Source organism: Rhipicephalus microplus, chromosome X (genome assembly GCF_043290135.1).
Source record: "Rhipicephalus microplus isolate Deutch F79 chromosome X, USDA_Rmic, whole genome shotgun sequence".
NCBI lineage: Eukaryota > Metazoa > Arthropoda > Arachnida > Ixodida > Ixodidae > Rhipicephalus > Rhipicephalus microplus.
Window position 1 is genome coordinate 404,679,246 of NC_134710.1, and position 19,240 is coordinate 404,698,485.

The 19,240-nt window shown below is 45.9% G+C and overlaps 1 protein-coding gene across 1 annotated transcript in view; it reads left to right on the forward strand.

The window, feature by feature from the left end:
* The window catches only part of LOC119160953 (uncharacterized), a 270,658-nt gene that overhangs the window by 124,019 nt on the left and 127,399 nt on the right, over positions 1 to 19,240 (forward strand). The window contains exon 11 of the mRNA XM_075880196.1: positions 12,426 to 12,555. Coding sequence (XP_075736311.1) covers positions 12,426 to 12,555 — 130 coding nt within the window. The remainder of the gene's footprint in view (positions 1 to 12,425; positions 12,556 to 19,240) is intronic.

Below are 19,240 nucleotides of genomic sequence, written 5' to 3' on the forward strand. Positions count from 1 at the left end.
GGCGGCGCCCCTTGCTGCAAATGCCTGGCGAATGCGCGATAACTGGCCGATCTGTTTTGCGTGCGGCGGACCTGGCCATATCTCCCGATACTGCCGTCGTCGCGTGCCCGCCTACACAGACGTCCGACCACGAAGCAACCACATGGACCGACCACCTTTTGGTTATGAAAGTTCGGATCGTCAGTCAAACACGTCTTCCCGTGACTATCCAGCAACTTCGTCTCGTCGCTCACCTTCACCCAATCGATGCTCCTTGTCACCCATGCGTCCACGACCAGCCCCTCAAAATGAGGGAAACTAGCCGTCGCAGTTCAAGGGGCAAGAACTGCGCTATCGAAATCTTCAAGTCCTCGCACCTTGCCGTCAAATATCGTCAAAGTTTCTGTAGACGGCGCCCATGCATACGCTCTTGTAGATACCGGTGCCGCTGTGTCTGTTATAGACGCCAAACTTTGCCGCAAGCTCCGAAAGGTGACCATGCCACTTGATATGTTCTTACGTGCAGCAAATGGAGAGCCTGTTCGACCTATAGCCGCCTGCACTGCCCGACTCAGAATTGCGGAGGACCACTACATTGTTGAGTTTATCGTCCTTTCCTCGTGCTCTCATGACATCATACTTGGCTGGGATTTCCTATCCCGTAATCGTGCCGTTATAGATTGTGCCCGTTCCGAACTTGAACTGCTTCCGTTCTTCGACCAGCCCTACGACCACACTAATCAAGCTGCGCACAAGCTAGTTGTCAAAGAAGACACTGACATTCCACCGACAACAGCTGTTTTGCTCCCTGTGGTCTCTGACGGCATGCGTGATGAAGTAGCATTTTTCGAGCCATCAAGCCTCTTTCTAAGTCGGAAACCACTTCTGCTCCCTTATTCAGCCCTCTCAATTTCTAATGGAGCCAGTGCTCTCTGCCTTACCAATCCCTTTCCGCATACCATCAAACTGTTTAAGGGCGAGTCTCTTGGATGCGTACAGCTCATTGATAACGGGCAAATTTTTACCGTGCCGCAAGAATCATCCCAAAGTGACCTCGTCGCCGTTAGTGCTCTTAACCACTCTCATCTACAGGCTTCAAAAGTGTTCGATTCGGCGATCGCAGACGGACTGTCACCATCTGAACGATCTGAACTCCTCCAACTGCTGTACCAGTACCGCGAATCTTTCGATGTTGTTCAACCTTCACTTGGCCGCACTTCTACCACTCTACATTACATCGATACCGGCTCCCATGCGCCACTACGACAGCGACCATATCGTGTTTCTGCGGCGGAACGCCAAGTTATTACCGAACAGGTGAACGATATGCTGCAACGTGGCGTCATGCAACCTTCACAAAGTCCATGGGCCTCACCTGTAGTGCTCGTTAAAAAAAAAAGGATGGTTCTGTTCGCTTCTGCGTGGATTACCGGCACCTAAATAAGATCACTCGAAGAGACGTGTATCCTTTACCCAGGATTGACGTTGCCCTTGATACTTTACAAGGTGCCGAGTTTTTTTCATCATTAGATTTGCGCTCAGGGTACTGGCAGGTCCCCCTTGCAGATGGCGATCGACCAAAAACAGCGTTCGTGACACCGGACGGTCTGTATGAGTTTAATGTCATGCCCTTCGGCCTCTGCAATGCGCCTGCCACCTTCGAGCGCATGATGGGCTCGGTTCTTCGGGGTTGAAATGGCAAATCTGTCTCTGCTATCTCGACGATATAGTCGTCTTTGCGCCAGACTTTGGAACACATCTCGAGCGCCTCAAACACGTCCTCACGTGCCTGAAGAATGCTCAGCTCCAACTCAACCTCAAGAAGTGTCATTTCGCTGCTCGGCAACTTACGATTCTCGGGCACGTCGTATCAAAGGACGGTATCCTTCCAGACCCGGCTAAGTTACGTGCTGTCGCCGACTTCCCCAAACCAACGACTATGAAGCAGTTACGGAGCTTCGTGGGGTTATGCTCCTACTTTCGCCGGTTCGTGCGCAACTTCGCCTCTATCATTGCGCCTTTGACCAAACTCATAGGCAGCACCACTGATATTTCATCATGGTCTTCTGAGTGTGACCAAGCCTTCTGTACCCTTCGTCGTCTCCTCACTTCGCCACCAATACTGCGTCACTACGATCCTACGGCAGCAACTGCGGTCTACACCGACGCCAGTGGCGTCGGCCTCGGTGCGGTTCTCGCGCAACGCAAGCCTGGATTCGCCGAGTATGTCGTCGCCTACGCCAGCAGAACTCTTACCAAGGCTGAATCAAACTACAGCGTCACCGAGAAGGAATGCTTCGCGATCGTTTGGGTGCTTGTCAAGTTCCGCCCATACCTTTATGGCTGTGCTTTTGATGTAGTAATGGACCACCACGCATTATGCTGGTTATCTTCGCTTAAGGACCCATCGGGTCGTCTTGCCCGTTGGGCTCTTCGGCTTCAAGAATAGGACATTCGCGTTGTATATCGTTCTGGCCACAAGCATACCGATGCTGATGCACTGTTGCGATTTCCCCTATCCCCAGACATTGCATCTGTTTCCTCGGGCAACACGTTGTCAGCTCTTGACGAGGACACCATCTCTTCTGCACAACGCAATGATCGATGGATTGCTTCGCTTCTTGATGTGTTATCCGATGAACCGACACTTCCAACCACTCAAACCCTTCACTGCCGGGCTCCGCACTTCAGTATTCGGGATGGCCTTTTGTACCGCCGCAACTATTCAACAGATGCTAGGAAATGTCTACTAGTCATTGCCCGAACGCTGCGCTCTACTATCTGCACGTCGTTTCATTGCGACCCGCAATGTGCTCACGCCGGTGTTTTCAAGACCTACGAGCGCCTACGAAAAAGTTATTACTGGCGTGGAATGTTTACCTTCGTCCGCCAGTTCATTCGCGGCTACCACGAATGTCACCGGCGGAAAGCCCGCCACATCCTGCAACAGGTTCATTGCACCCACTTTCGTGCCCAGACCACCCATTCGACCGTGTAGGAATTGACCTCTATGGACCACTACCATTGACAACGGCAGGCAACCGATGGGCTATCGTAGCAGAGGATCATCTAACACGGTACGTTGAAACTGCTGCTCTCCCCACAGCTGCAGCACAAGACGTCGCAACTTTCATACTCAATCGTTTTGTGCTTCGTCATGGTCCTCCTCGAGAACTCCTCAGTGACCGAGGGCGTGTTTTCCTCTCCGATGTAATGCAAGCACTTCTTCAACAGTGCCATATGGTTCACCGGAAGAGTACAGCCTATCACCCACAGACGAACGGCTTGACTGAGTGGTTTAATCGTACTCTGGGGGACATGCTCGCTACGCATGTCGCTTCTGATCAAACAAACTAGGACCTCGTTCTCCCATTTGTTACATACGTGTATAACACCGCTACGCAAGTCACTACCGGGTTTTCCCCATTTTTTCTCTTGTACTGTCGCGAACCATCACACACCATCGACACTTTACTGCAATACTCGCCAGATCCCTCCGAATACAAGCCTGTCTCGGAAGCCGCTCGTTACGCAGAAGAGTGCCGCAAGCTAGCCAAGCGGCTTACTACATCTGACCAACAGCGCCAGAAGGAGATCCGTGACGACCACCATCGTTCTGCACCAACGTTCGTTCCTGGAGCACTTGTATGGCTTCATGTACCGCCCTGCGCCCCTGATGTATCACCCAAACTACTCTCCAATTATCATGGTCCCTACCGCGTGGTCGAGCGTACTTCACCCGTGAACTACGCCATTGAACCCCTCACGCCACCGAGCGACCGTCGTCGGCGTGGACGTGATATCGTTCACGTAAACCGTCTGAAGCCGTACTTTGACCTGCTTGTCCCCACGTGTTAGATCGCCAGGATGGCTTCAACTTTTTCGCCGGGGGTAATTGTAGTGAAAAGAAAGACGTTGATACCATCAGGTCAGCTATCATCAGCACAAGAAAAAGGCACGAGATCGGCGATCAAGCACCGTCATCTGGGTTCGCCTGCCTTCCTTTAGGACTACCACCCGCTTGCTGAGTCCTTCAATAAACCCCCTTTACAAAACGAATAATGCAGTATTTGAATTCACTTTGAATTGAATTCAAATGGTTAAAAAATTTGGCATATCCCACACAGGGAGAATCGATGATATGCAAAGCACGAATGAGGAAGGTTGGTATGTCACTTTAAAATCGACACATGTTATGAGGCAGACGTGAATTATGTCCTACATGATTTACATGCGATTATTACAATGTTTGAACATGTCATTTAACTTCGTCGTCTGTCCGCGTCACGTAATATCAGATTTGGTATATGTGAAGCTAGCGAAACGACTGCGAGCGCATCATGATCGTGGCATGTAGTCATGTTCTTACATGACATGCATGCGATGATTATGTTTGCACCAGTCAACCATTGATGTCACAGAACACCAAATTCGGTATATGTGAAGCTAGTGAAACGACCGCGAGCGCACCATGAGCGTGGTGTGTAGTCATGACCTAAATGACATGCACGTCATGATTTCCACATTAGGGTCTGTCATCTTTTTCGCCATGCAGTCATGTCATACCCATACCATACCAGTTTTGCAATGCGTCATAGAACGAAACCACCGAAGAGTAGGAACACCATAAAATGTATATCATGACATATATATCATAATTTTCATGGTATGACTGGTCACTTATACTCATCATACAGTCATGTTATTATATACCAATTTTCGGTATGGATACCATTATCGAAACGGCCAGGAGAGCTAAAAGTTATTAAAAGCTAGATAGGCAGGTAGGCAGGCGAGCAGGCAGGGCAGGCCGGGCAGGGCAGGGCAGGGCCGGGCCGGGCCGGGCCGGGCCGGGCCGGGCAGGGCCGGGCAGGGCAGGGCAGGGCAGGGCAGGGCAGGGCAGGGCAGGGCAGGGCAGGGCAGGGCAGGGCAGGGCCGGGCCGGGCCGGGCCGGGCCGGGCTGCCTTCGCTTGAAATTTTGAATTATTCGAGACAAGCGAATAGGTGCCTATTAGTCCGCATGTAACATATTGTAAGGAGTGAGGTGCAAAGCAGTGCAAGCCTGTCCATGCGCATAGGGCTTCACTGTTGTGAATTGGTGCTGAGTCGTTAAAACACCTAATCAAAAGAATTCTGCACTACTGTGAAGCCCCACTTCAAAATTATATAAAGGAGTCACTCTCAAATCAGTTAATTTTTTTTCAGTTGAGAAGCTCGTTAAACTGACTTATATTCTTTAAGTATGGCAACTTTTAAAACCTACCTTATTTTACAGACTGTCACTTCCCATAGATAGATAGATAGTAGCAGAATTTGACTTCCCATAGATGGTAGAGCTGCGCTCTACCATCTATGAGAAGTCAAATTCTGCTACTATTCAAAGTTGTTTCTACTTTCTTTAATGCAAAAAAAAGGCATTTGTACAGGCCTTGTTTGAATTTTCAAAAAATGTCGTGCAGGTTAGTTTGGTCATGACAAATATGTACCTCTTGTTTTATAATATGTGATATATACACTATTCGAATTCAATTCGAAGTTATTCGACCAAAATCACCATTTGCTTCGAATTCGCTTCGAACCTAAAATTCACTATTTGCCCAAGCCTACCTAAAACCTGACCGAAAAAAATAATGGCAAAATAAATGCATTAAGCAATGTTTTTGCTTAAAGTATTAGACATACAGAAGTGTTTTTTTATTTTTGCAAAAGAAAATGCAACCTGCATGCAAACCTTGTTACGAAATGGCCTTAAGTGTACCAGTACACATGCAGCCCACAGTCAGCATGAAGCAATGCCTTTCAGGCACTTTGAAGCAGTCTTACCACTTCTTTTGTTAATTAAAGTGGTGTATTGGTTGAATGGTGAACCAGCGTGTACAGAGAATTCACCATGTGGACAAAAGTATATCATGAGCCACTAGTGAAGCTTAGGTAGGCCCTTTTCAGAATTTAAAACTGCTTTTTTGCTATGTAGTTTGTCCAACTAATGGCGACTCGTCACTTACTAGCAAAAGCATGTTCAAGCACAGTTTGCTTGCGCTGTAACCTGGAAAATGTAGACTTTGCTCTCTTGACATGAACATGTGCACTAGTCAAGCCCCAGTGAATGAGGCTAGAACCTCATCTCCACCTAAAGGTTGATAGGTGTGGTCATTAGTTGGGAAAATATACAGCACAGGGAAGTGCACTTGCTAATTATGAAAAGAGTATTTTCCAAGTGTCTCTTAAGCAATGTTAATAAACAGTTTATTGGCAACAAAATTTGACTAGGCAAACTCTGCTTCTAAAACTTTCAAAATTCCTGCTCAGGCATTTCAAATGGCACTTGCTAACAAAGATAAAAAGCACTTTGTATGGTCGCTGCAAAAATGTAATTTGCATAATGATGAGTTGTGCAATAACTACACTGCCAAAGTGTGAAAGGGGGTGTCTTGAAACTTTGTCATATACAAATGCAGTGCAAGATTTATTATTTAGACTATAGAGAACTGTAAGTTAATAAAAGAAAACAGGGAGGGGCTGCATTCATTCTGATTACTTGCAGAACCCTAAGACTACTATATCTTCATGTAAGCCTCAAATAGTGTGACAGCGTGGCCAGTCTATTCTTTGTTTAAGGGGGGACATGGGACCCGATAGTGAAATATATTAGTACTAGGCCTAGAGACATGAATTTTTCAGGGAATATTCAGCTTTGTACACTGGTTGAAAATATGTAATTACATTTTGTAACATCAATCCAAAACAGTTACAACTATTCCTATTTTATGGATTCGGGATGTGACTTGCATAAAAAGTAATGCATCAAAAGAGCTATAATTGAACCTGTATATTGCTGAGTGTTCAAATAGTGCAAATGTGCAACTTCATGCTAGTATCTAAATTTTCTCTGCTGTCTCTCTGCTATCACAAGCGGCGGCGTTGTTTCCTGGTGCCTTTTTGAAGTATCACTGCAATCAGCTGATTCCGACGGCACCGTGGTCGCCCTCGCGATCGCTTGTGTAGCAACCCCGCTTCGTCGCGTAATCCATTGCACTCTTCCGCCGAGATCTTCAGATATCTTCGTTGGCAGTTGCGAGGATTTATGGCATTCTGAGCACGTGTCTCCACAGGTAGAAGTTGTAGCGATCGAAGGCTGCCTTTGTGTCGGGCTGCTGCATCGCGGCGACTGCCCGTCTCCTGTCCCGCTCGGCTCTGCCGAGGTAGCCTGCGCTGGCTGCGATGACTCCTTGGGCTGCGCAGCACATTTTTTTCGTCGCTTGCCGAATTCCTGAAGTGTGCGGAACTTTAAAGCTCGTTTCGGCATCTCGATTTCGATCGCAAAACTACAAAACTTCCGAAATGGCGGTAAAAACGCGCGTGTTTGTGGCCGCGCGAGCGTGATCACCAGTGTTATCAGTTCCCACGCACCAATCACAAGCCACTGTTTACTCACGTGACTGCAATGGACCAATGATACCGCACAGTTTTGTCGCTTGTTTTTGCCTGGATGCGCAGACTGGCTGCAGCATTGAAGGTTCGTTCCTGGCGGGAAAGTGAGCTCATCAAAAGCTCTTTCAAACGAGACTAAGATGGCCTCGATCCGATGAGTGGTTAGTGTGACCCGAGCAACGCAAAAGAGGGCTGTTTTTGGCGATTTCGTAAGCGACGCCAAGGGCTGGGATGAATAAACACGACATTTTTTGGCTCAACGACGCGTCCTTTCGAGTTCATTTTTTGCTGACACGTGCGGGATGATATGAAGATAACGAAAATCACGAAACTGAAAAATAGATTTTTGTGGCATTTTTTTCGTCGCCAAGACCCGTGTCCCCCCTTAATAGCATTTGGCAACAAAAGTTTCAACAAAGCTTTCTGATAAACGATTTTTTTTAATGGCCGAGAATATCCTCTGCTGGCTTATTTTTTGCTCTCTGGCATAACAGTAGAGTCGTAAAAGCAAGAATTTATTCTTTATTCAAAAAAAACCTTACAGGCCCCAAAACAGGGCATTGGGTAAGGGGGGGAGGAATCGGAATGGTACAGACAGGTAACGTTTACAGGCAGGATCAGTGCAAAAACAACGAAAACTATATATATATATATAAATGAGATCTCATTTTAGGCTATACAGGGCGAGGTAAATTTGAGGGAATACAGCACTTGTTGATATGAACATGGCGACAGAGGGATACATTTTAAAATAAAAGACAAGGGGAATATAAAGCACCGTTACGGAATGCACTCAGAATACAAAAACAGGGTCACATGGTGAACAGAGTGAGTAGCTGACGGCGAAATGTATCGGGATTAGATATGGAGGCTATGCACTCAGGGAGGTCATTCCAAAGACGAACGGCCCGAGGCAGTGGTGATGAATTGAATGCATTAGTTGACCCGTATATGCGCATGAAGCTGAACTGATTATGCAATATGCGTGAAAAAGAGTGAGGTGTTTGAAGCTGAAGCCGCGTTCGTTTATTAGAGGTAATATATTTCTGGAACAGACAGAGAAGAGCAATACTGCGACGGCTATCTAATGACGGCAGCTGAAGGTCTGATTTAATTTGCGTTATGTTTGACGTGATGTCGTAGTTTCGTGATATGAAGCGGGCACCTCTATTTTGAATCTTTTCTACCATAATAATCAAGTAGTTTTGATGAGGAGACCAAATTGCTGAGGCGAATTCTAATACTGGCAGAATAAAGGTAAGAAAGGCTAGTTTTCGAATATTAGTAGGGGAATTTCTCAAGTTGCGACGTAGGTAGCCCAGTGAACGTGATGCTTTGGCACAGGTAGACTCGATATGTGAGGCCCATGAAAGATTCTCTGTGAGAAGAACACCTAGGTATTTGTAGGAAGAAGTGTGGGAAAGCATGGTATTGTTCAAGTAATAGGAGAATTCAGAGCTTACGTGTTTACGGGTGAAAGACATTACCTCGCATTTTATAACTCACAATAGTGTGCTGTTAATAAGTATAAATAAACACCAAATTCCTCAGTGCACCATAACTTTAATTCTGATATTCAATTTGCTTTTTCACACCTCTGGCTTGTCATTTGTCTCATATAATATGGTTGTGTGTGCGAAATCTTTCTTCAATTTCATGAAAGGTATATTTTTATGGTTTCTTTTTATGGTTGCATTCATAATGCAAAGGTTTCTTGTTGCCATGGGGAAGCATGCACATAACATTAGGGAGAACAAACAGGCTTGATTGTTGCTAGGTACAATGGCTTGTAGCCAAAAAAAATTCATCCAAAGAAAGCTTGGTGTAAAACAAGAAAGTTTATGAGTGAAATTTATGCCTTACAGAGTGGAGCTTTAATTATCATAAGATGGTGGCCAGACAGCCATTTCAGAGAGAGAAAGCAAAATATTGGCATTTAGTGAAGAAAAGAAAGCATTTTTTGCTACATCCTGCAAGCTTAATATGGAAAATTTGGCAGGCAGAATGATCAATCAATGATCAATCATCAATCTCTCGCCTTGCATTACTGATTTTCTTAAGGTGCCTCAGTGCTTTAGCAAAAACTTTGATATCAGGTCATCAATACTCTTCTCCTTAGTGCCAAAAAAATTCAATGGTCCAATTGGAAAAATATCAGTTGGCACCAACTTGAATTTTACGACCACTTGCAACGTACAATAGGGTTGAGAGCTGGGCTAGTTGGTGAGACATCATTTAACCATATGGTGTAGTAGCGCAATTTTCATGGGGACGAAGAGGACAAGAACACACGACACTCGCTACACTCGCAACTAATTTTATTTCAGAAGCAGCACATCATATATAACCCATAACCCTAGCGACACAGAAAAGAACTACGAATGATTCAATGTTCGTAGTTCTTTTCTGTGTCGCTAGGGTTATGGGTTATATATGATATGTTGCTTCTGAAATAAAATTAGTTGCGAGTGTAGCGAGTGTCGTGTGTTCTTGTCCTCTTCGTCCCCGTGAAAATTGCGCTACTACACCATATGGTTAAATGATGCAACGTACAAATTACAGCGAATTGGCAAACGAATTCATATCCAATTCGTGAACCATTTCGGCAGAGCTTGGGACTGATTGACTGGCCAGTTGTAGATTGGCGACTTGTTGTTCAACCACTTGAACATGCATCGTCATCCAATTGAAGCTAAGTGGTGCCCAAATGGGTGAACTGGTGCCGAACTGGCAATCCAGTTAACCGTATATAGTCTTTCATCAGAAATGACATTATGTATTTTAAAATCAACCTAATGCTTATAATGACGGACTGAAACAGCCTAATCTCCAAGTGGGCACCACCTGAAAAGCACACATTTTCAAGATAAAGGGTGGGCAAGCGTTGGCTTTACTTTTGCCAGTAAGGCAATGCGAGAGTTTCCACTACAGCATTTTTTAAATCTTCTTGGTTGGAAATTAGTTACCTTAAATGCGGAAAATGCAAACTTAAGTAAATAAGAACGCCAAGCCTGCGTTGAAGGCGCGGCACAGTCACAGTGAAAGCTAGAATAGCGGCCTTTCAGGGCCTTTTCTAAACATTCATTCGGCTGCAAGCACACTTACTGGGTACCCACTTCGGCATTAATAATAATAAATTCTGGGTATTAGGTTGGCATTTGCTGTGCAGCGCTATTCTTCACCAATCTTTTGAGAAGCGTGGTATTCACTTAACACTTGGAAGGAATTTTGTGCCAGTTGTTCTTGCAGTGGCTGAAGAGGACCAGGAATTATGCCTGGAGGGCATGGGTATGCGCCACAGTGAATAGGTGATCAAGAACAAGCTTTTTAATACATTGGAGCAATGGACAACCTAATCATTATGCTATTCACATCGTATGAGCCCTGGTTGTTCCTTTGATTTTCTGAAACGCTTCATTAGTCATATTAATGCAATTCATTTTTTTACATCAAGCCGGCCTGAAGCAAGTTTGCGAACGATTAGTCCCAAGCACCAGCGAGGCTTAGTGGTGGAATACTGGGATGGCACACAGCAGACCCAGGTTCGAGCCCTACTGTGTCTCTGATGTATTTTATTTACTAAGCTTTTTTCCTTATTTCGTGCCTTAGTGGTTACGGACACTGGCGGCGGCAGACAACTACAGCGCCGCGCGTGACCAGAGGTGTGATCTTATAACAGCTTTTGCTGTAAAAGTTTAAAAAGACATGCCAAAGGTGTGAGCTGTGATATTTATTACATTATGTTGGCAATTCTACAGTAGCGGCTGTATTTCCTTCCGTTCTGATTTTCCAATAATTTGTGCTTTGATCTTGCTGTGCAAGTTCTATCATGGCCACGGCTGACACTCCCAGAGCTTACTAAACATAGTCTCGTACAAGTATCTGAAGTTGCTGAATAAATTTGAGTGCCAGAGGAACACAAGTTAAAATGAGACTGTGTTCCTCTTTTTGTTAGCTTAGTCATAAGTGAGTGCACTGGCATGATGGTGACGGCGGCTGAGCCCTCCTGCTTCGCAGCAGCCATGGGCATCGACAGGGAGGTGCAAAAAAGGCACTTGCCCACCTCAAGCTACACAACAGACTCCCCGCCCCCCAAAGCCATACCAATGCCCCCCGCCCCCCCCCCTTCTGTGCCATGATGCAACACGTGTTTGCATCCCTCAAGACAAAATCCTGCTGACGCCTATGGCAGCAGCTGGCCCTAACATACTTTGTGGAGCGAAATTTATAGTGGATGAAAGCATATGCTGCCGGTATTGTTACCACAAAAAAGATTTTCAGGAACGGCCATTGGGTGGAACGGTCATTTGTGCTAATCATTTTTTTTTCTTGAGGTACTATATTGGTATGGGATAACTTGATGACACAGCGTGACAGGCATAAGGCATAGAGTGGGCACAGATATCTGTCCAATGTCCCTTATACAGCACAATCTCGATGATAAGATTATGGCAGTTGTAGACAGATTGCATCGTATAAGACAGGCTCTGATTCAGGCCTTTGCGAACAGGTTCTGTTTTTGTCACGGGTGATACACCTCTGCACAAACCATGGGCATGTGCGAGTGGGTCGGTGGGGCTAGTCTTGGAAGAGAGAAGCACACTGTAGCCACTGGCTCTTCTCTCCAGCTCATGTTTTTCTTCAGCCTCCCGTCTCTGCCAGCCCAGTAGTAGTGAGCAGGGCGGGCTCATCTGTGGCAACTAATGAATTCGGTGTATTAATTTTTCTGTTTTAAAAAAATGCAGCCATGCTTCAGCGCTGACCACGATTCACTTGGGAGTCTGGGACCAATAATGGCTTTGTGCAAACTATGCCTCAGGCTTTAACATTTGATTTGTTAATCACATTGCCTTGCTAAGTGAAATGGGTATGCTGTTTTTGCTGATGAAAAGATTACGTGAACGTAGCCTCGAATATGCTTACAGTATTTTTAGTAAAAGCCTTTGTTTGCTGAATTGAGCTCTAAATGTATCTTCATTGAGACTGCTGGGTTGGTGTTTTCTTTCTGGCTGCAGAACTTCACTGACTTACTGCGGAAGATTCATCGGCAGTGTGAACGGTTTCTGATTCACAATGCCAATCGTGTGGTTCACTGCCAAAGCTGGTCGTCCCTTTCTCCTCAGCTTCAAAAGAAGATCAGGGATGGTAAGTGTCGTGTTAGGGCTGGGAGGGTACAAAGGGAATGTTTCACTCTTAATTATTTGTATCTTGCCACAATGACTGTAAGGAATGTTGAACTTGCCTAATTATCATAGTGGAGGGTTCGAATCTCAAGAAAGAACTGTGTAATTGCAAAGCTGATTATGAGGCTACTATTTTTGCTGGGACAAAAGGAATGTTAGGGCTTAACCAAATAAATTAATTTAATTCCTGGTACTTACTGTACCAATGATATCGATCTTATCACTATCATGATCGTAGTAAGTAGTGAAAATTGCCAAAAATAAAAGACGACATTTCGAGCATTGTCGATTTATTCATTTCCTTGAGCATTTTCGTGAGCTGCACAACTATTTTCTTTTTTTTTTCTTTTTAATTGAGATTATACTTCTGGCTATTATGGTTTGCGAATTGGTACATTTTTTTAATGAGCCATTATCAGCTGATTGCAAGCTCATACATATTTTCCATTTTGGGCTCTTTAAACGATCTAGAGTGAAATATGGAGATAACTGATTGTTCAAATAGATTTTTGGACTTGATTACTTTCAAGGATTGTGCCCAAAGAATTAGCTGTAACTTTCCACATTTGTTGCTGTCTTAATCATAATTGCTTCAACTTAAATCTAAACATCCAAATGACACTTGAGAAGACAATATTAATTGTCCTTTTGCCAGAAATACTGTTAGTTTTGTAATTAAGGGCTGCAATACTTGGGATAATGCACATGCCAATTTCATCTGGAAAGGCTAAACAAATACAATAAGCACAACATTGCACTAAGGAGTCTGAGCTATACATTGTCCTTTAAAAGGCCATTTCAAACTATGAAATTGTCAGGTAACCTGGACTTGAGATTTATCTAGATCAGCAATTTTAGAAATAAACTGAAAAAAAAAAAAAAAAGGCTATCAGTGATGTGGAGATCTGAGGCGCGCCTGCGACCATTTCGCGGGCATTCCGCCGCACGGCCACACCCTTTTGCTTTTCCTGCTCCGATAACGACGCGTGGCGATAGATGGCGCCACGTGCGGGCACGGTACGCGCGCGCCGAGGGAGCGCTCTCTTGCTCCGTGGTGGGCGCCGGGTAAGCACGTGTTTTCCTTCGTCCGCGTCCCCTTTGGGAATCGCGGACTATAGCTTGCCCGGGGTGGCCTTGGGCACCCCGGCAGGCGTGTTTACTTGAGTGCTGGCTTCGGTAGCGTACGCTAAGCCCAGAGCGGTGCCTAGTGCTTGAAGTGGTCGTACCACAACGAGCCGCACTTGCCGTAGGCCTACGCGTACGAGGTTTGCCCTAACACTCACGACCAGGCCCATTGGCCATCGTGAGAGTGCGCAGCATAGCCGCGAGGGACCTTTTCCCGACCGGCGTGTCAAAGCTCGCCATTGCCAGCTGCGACGTGCTCGCGGTTTCTCCCTTATTGTGAACGTCCGCGTGCGGGTGCCTTTGCTACCCGCGTCCCGGGAGCGGACGTTGTACTGTTGTTCGGGGTGCCGCCAGAGGCAATAAAGTGTTGTGTATTTTTGCATTAGAACACTGTCTATTTGCCGCGCCGCGCTAAACGCCTTATTAGTTGAGCGCGCGCGGAGCGGTGCGCTACACGCGAGTAAACGGAGTAGCGGCCCTGTGACTCGCTAAGCGTGAACTCGCGGTGATCGTCCGCTGCAGTTAGTAGCGGGGTCACCATAGTGTTTAACATAAAGAATGTCATACTAATTACTGTTAGTGACCAATCTTAATTTGTCTTTTCATGTTTCCTAAATAAAAATAATAAAAATGTAACGAGCAAAGTTTATTTTAGCTTGCTAAAAGTATAGGTGGTTTGGGTGACATCTGCTAGTTTTTAGCTATTGTTGGACAAGCTGGGCTAATTGTCGCTGAGCTTATTTTAGAAACACTGTAGAGTTGTTGACCTGAATTTTTCAGGTTGCCTTGTTTGAAATATGATAGGCCATTCGCCTGTCACCTAATTTTGTGTGATAATTCTTTAGTTATCATGGCATAATGATAAATTTGAAGTGAGGTTAATTCCCCGCAGGGGCGCCTGCGCAAGTAGGCGTTTGGTGTGTAGCGACACCACGGACCCGAGCTAACGGGGGAGTTTCAACCCCCTCCCTCATTTAGCCGTGCGTGGCTTTGCCGTGTCCGGGGAAAAGGGGATCCTGGGGGTTGAGCCAATGCTAGGTGAATGGACCTTTAAGGCCCCCCAGTGGCGGCAACACACCCCTTTCGCCCCGGCTTTACGTAGACAGCACCCCCTGATTGACCCGCCCGGGGGAATCGGCAGTCGCCTTTTCCTGTCTCCACCTCACATCTTCGTCTTTTCTCTTACTTTAAATCTTCCCTGTACTCTACTCACTTCCATTGACTTCCGTGTTTCCTGGCGGCAACGGTTAACCCTGTGTGGCTTTCCTACCTTAGGTACACCATATTCGGTTATAGTGGTGGCGTACAGCTGGCGTCTGCAGGGCCTGTACTTACAAACCCTGCAGCGTCCCCTTGTAGGACTCCATGGAGGGTGGCTGGCGCCGTTGCCGAAAGTAAACATTTACATATGGCTAGTTCCTTCCCCTCACTCCCTGATCACCCTCAGAAAAGAGGGCACACCGATGAAGTCTTCCAGTTCTTTGGTCACCAGAAAGTATTTTTTCCCCGATGCCACATTATCCACGCTGACACACCCGGCAAATCAGTGCGAACACTTTCACCTTTTTTAGTTTCAAAGTCTTTGATGGAAATCTTTGGCCCAGGATATAAAGCATCGTGAATGGCAAGTGGTGACCTCCTGTAGGAGCTCCGCGACCAGAAACAATACGAGACTGCTTAATCTAGTGAAATTTGGAGATACCAAATTAATAGTAATCCCACGCCGAACGATGAACACCACCCGGGGCGTTGTTTCAAATGATGACCTGTTAGGGCTGACGGAGGCTGAACTCCTGGAGGGTTTTAGTCAACAGAATGTCATCAACGTGAAACGAATTAGGATGAGGCGTGATGGCAAAGAAGTTCAGACTAAGCACCTGATACTTACTTTCAATTCAAGTGTACTGCCCGACTCCATTGAGGCTGGGTACATCAAGCTTCGAGTGAGGCCATAATACCAAACCCTCTCTGTTGTTTCAAATGTCAGCAGTTCGGCCACAGTTCACAGAACTGCCGAGGCTGCCTAACTTGCGCGAAATGCAGTACTGAAGAACACACATCTGATGCCTGTGAAAACTCTCTTCACTGTGCGAACTGTAAAGGGGAGCATGCCGCATACTCACGGTCATGCCCATGCTGGAAAAAAGAAAAGGGAATTGTCACAATCAAAGTAAAACAAAACATTTCATTTAGGGAGGCACGAAGGCAGGTGTCCTACCTACCAGAAACTAGCTTTGCTGAAGTGGCGCGTCAGGGGGCAGCACCAAGCCTGCCCCCGGCGGCTGTCTGGCACACGCGTAGTGAGCCAGCGGTGGTGCCGTTCGCCCCCTCGGCGGTTGCAGCCAGTGCTGCTCCGCCATCCAAGAAAGACCCACCAACCTCCGGGCTGGAGGCCGCGAAGGTCTCGTCTTTTGAGGTGAGGCCCTCAAAACAAACGTGTCCAGCGCCTCGCAAGAGGCGATGGACACAACACCGAGCGTGAGGGCGCAGCCAGCGTCTAAGGATCGGCGCGACTCCGTCGACCGATCCAAAAAAGAAAAATTTTGTGTCATCCCCTGGAAAGGGTCCATGAGCTAACTTTCCATCCTTGAGCACACAGCACAAAACACATCTAAAATGGACACACAGATATAACAGTGGAATGTGAGAGGACTTCTTCATAACCTCGATGATATTAGAGAACTTCTTAATAAACATACTCCAAAGGTGCTGTGTGTTCAGGAAACACACCTCAGATCCACACAAACAAACTTTCTAAAGCAATATGTCATCTTCCACAAAGACCGTGACGACGCTGCCGCTTCGTCGGGCAGTGTCGCTATAATAGTTGATAAAGGTGTTGCCTGTAAACAATTAAACCTCCGAACTTCTCTTGAGGCAGTTGGTGTCCGAGCAGTGCTGTTCGGGAAGCTACTAACAATTACCTCTATTTACATTCCTCCTTGCTGTCAACTTTCGAAGACATAATTTTAAAGCTTCATTGATGAACTTCCTCCGCCATGTATAGTCGTTGGTGATCTGAATGCACATAATCCCCTATGGGGTGACTCTCGTTTAGATGCGCGAGGACGCCTAATAGAACACTTTCTGTTTTCATCAGGTGTATGTCTACTAAACAAAAAAGAACCAACATATTATAGCACTACACACAACACATACTCTTCTATAGACCTGAGTATTGTCTCGAGTATATTAATTCCATATCTGGAGTGGTTCGTTCTCAAGAACCCCTTTGGGAGTGACCACTTCCCGATTATGTTGAAGTTAACAAAAGAAGATACATGCTCGCCTGACTTTCCTCGTTGGAACACCAAGTCAGCCAACTGGGAACTGTTCCAAGAAATTACATTTTTAGACGCAGATGACATTGCTGATTTTAATATAGACGATGCAGTAGCATACTTAACAGGTTTCATTATTGACACAGCAGTGAAATGTATCAAGCAAACTAACGGAATGACTAATAAGTGTCTCATCTCATGGTGGAACGACGATTGTCGAAAAGCGCGGAATAGACAAAATAAAGCTTGGAGACTACTCCGAAATTACCCAACGGCTGAAAACCTCGTCAATTTCAAACAGGTCAAGTCCCAAGCCAGAAGTACGCGTCGTCTTGCAAAGAAAAAAAGTTAGAATAAGTACATCTCCGGTATAAATTTTTACACCGACGAAACGAAGGTTTGGAATAGGGTAAACAAGTTAATGGGTCGGGAGTCACACTCCCTACCCTTGGTAAGTAGCCGAGGGGAGAGCCTCGAGGAGCAGGCAGACTGCCTAGGTGAACACTTTGAATATGTCTCAAGTGCATCACACTATACAGAAACATTCTTAAGATTCAAAGAACGCGAAGAGCGGCAACCCCTTAAATGTAAACGTCCGTCCAGGGAGACTTGCAACTGCCCATTTTCATTTGCTGAACTTAAGGCATCTCTTGCGTACTGCAACAACTCGGCGCCAGGTGACGATCGTATACTGTACGAAATGATCAAGTACCTTGACCCCGAAGCACTAAAAACACTCCTAACCCTCTTCAATACCATGTGGGAAGCTGGGTATATTCCATTGTCATGGAAAGAAGCGATAGTCATCCCGGTGCTTAAACAAGGCAAAGACCCGTCCTTGGCCACCAGCTACAGGCCAATAGTGTTAACAAGCTGCCTATGCAAACTATATGAGAAAATGATAAACCGGCGCTTAAGGGGGGAGGCTACCCTGGAGACCGAACTTTTTTATTTTTTAAGATATCTGGATAAAACTTTCAGGGGTTGTTCACTACAATAAAACTAGCACAACTGCTAAATTTCACGAAGCTGTGTTTCTTAGTTCTAGAGTTATTGAGGTTTAACTGGGTGCTTCACATGGGTGCCTGAGGAAAAGTCGTGAGAAATCTCAGGACATAGTAGAAAGCTGATATTCATTGTGGTCATTCCTTGATAGCTATCGCAGGGCGCTACAAAGCCATTTTTTTTAACTTCCCCCCCCCCCCCCAAAATTTTCACGCAACATTGAATTTGATGTAACCAGTAATGACCAGATTCATCAAAAATTAATTGTTTATTATAAATTAACAGCACCAATTTTCAAAAAAAGGAGCTTGTTACGCCCTTGCAAGGTCATTCAGGAACAGAATAAAAAAAACGGCACACAAATCTGATGAACGGTTTTCGAGTTCTTGCTTTCCTCAGCACCACAACTAGCAAAAAATCCGTTCTGAGAAAACAGGCCGAGAAAGTTCAAAACACGTGTTTTCTTCAAAAAGCTCCAGCACACTAGCTATAAGTGTCCTGGCACACTCTTTTCTTCTTTTGCCTGTCCTCCATCTTCTCTTGGTGTCTTTTAGAATTCTTTTTTAGGCGTAAAGCGTCTTTTTCACGAGCTCGCTGGATGGCCAGATGACCTGTTTGAAGTCCAATGGAGTCCGATATCACTTGGGTTGCTTTGCAGCAGCCGGCATGGTAGCGCAGCACTGCTTCATGCAGTGCTGTTTCTACCGCGATCAAGGATGAGTGTTGTTCCTTCGGCATCAGAGACGACAGAATGGAGTGGAATGATTCTGATGCATTTTGCGTCTTCGCTCCCAGGCAGCGCTGAAGAAGCGATTTTTGTGACAGTCTTTCGTAGATGGGCAGCATAGCTGCAGCGACATAGTCCGGTGGGCTGTGTTTATGTTTTGGCTGTGGCTCACGCTTTGCCTCTGCAGCTCTATGGCGGCACCACGATTGAGCCCCCTCTGGGCAAAGTTCATGGTGAGGGTCCTGGTCAGTCGATGTGACGTGGTGATATCTTGCCATCACTGCACGCTGCATGGCTGTTAGGTCAGTTGAATTGTTTCTCAGGGCCCAACCATAATATCCTGTCAGCTTTTCAATGAGGGCTTTAGTCAGCTTCCCCTTCCCACTCAGTGGCTCATCACTTTTCTGCACAATGTTTCGAAGAGCACTTTCAATCCTTTTCTGAACATGGTTCAGACATTCTTCTTTTACAATTGGCACTAGCCCGTACACATTCTCTTCTATGAGGGC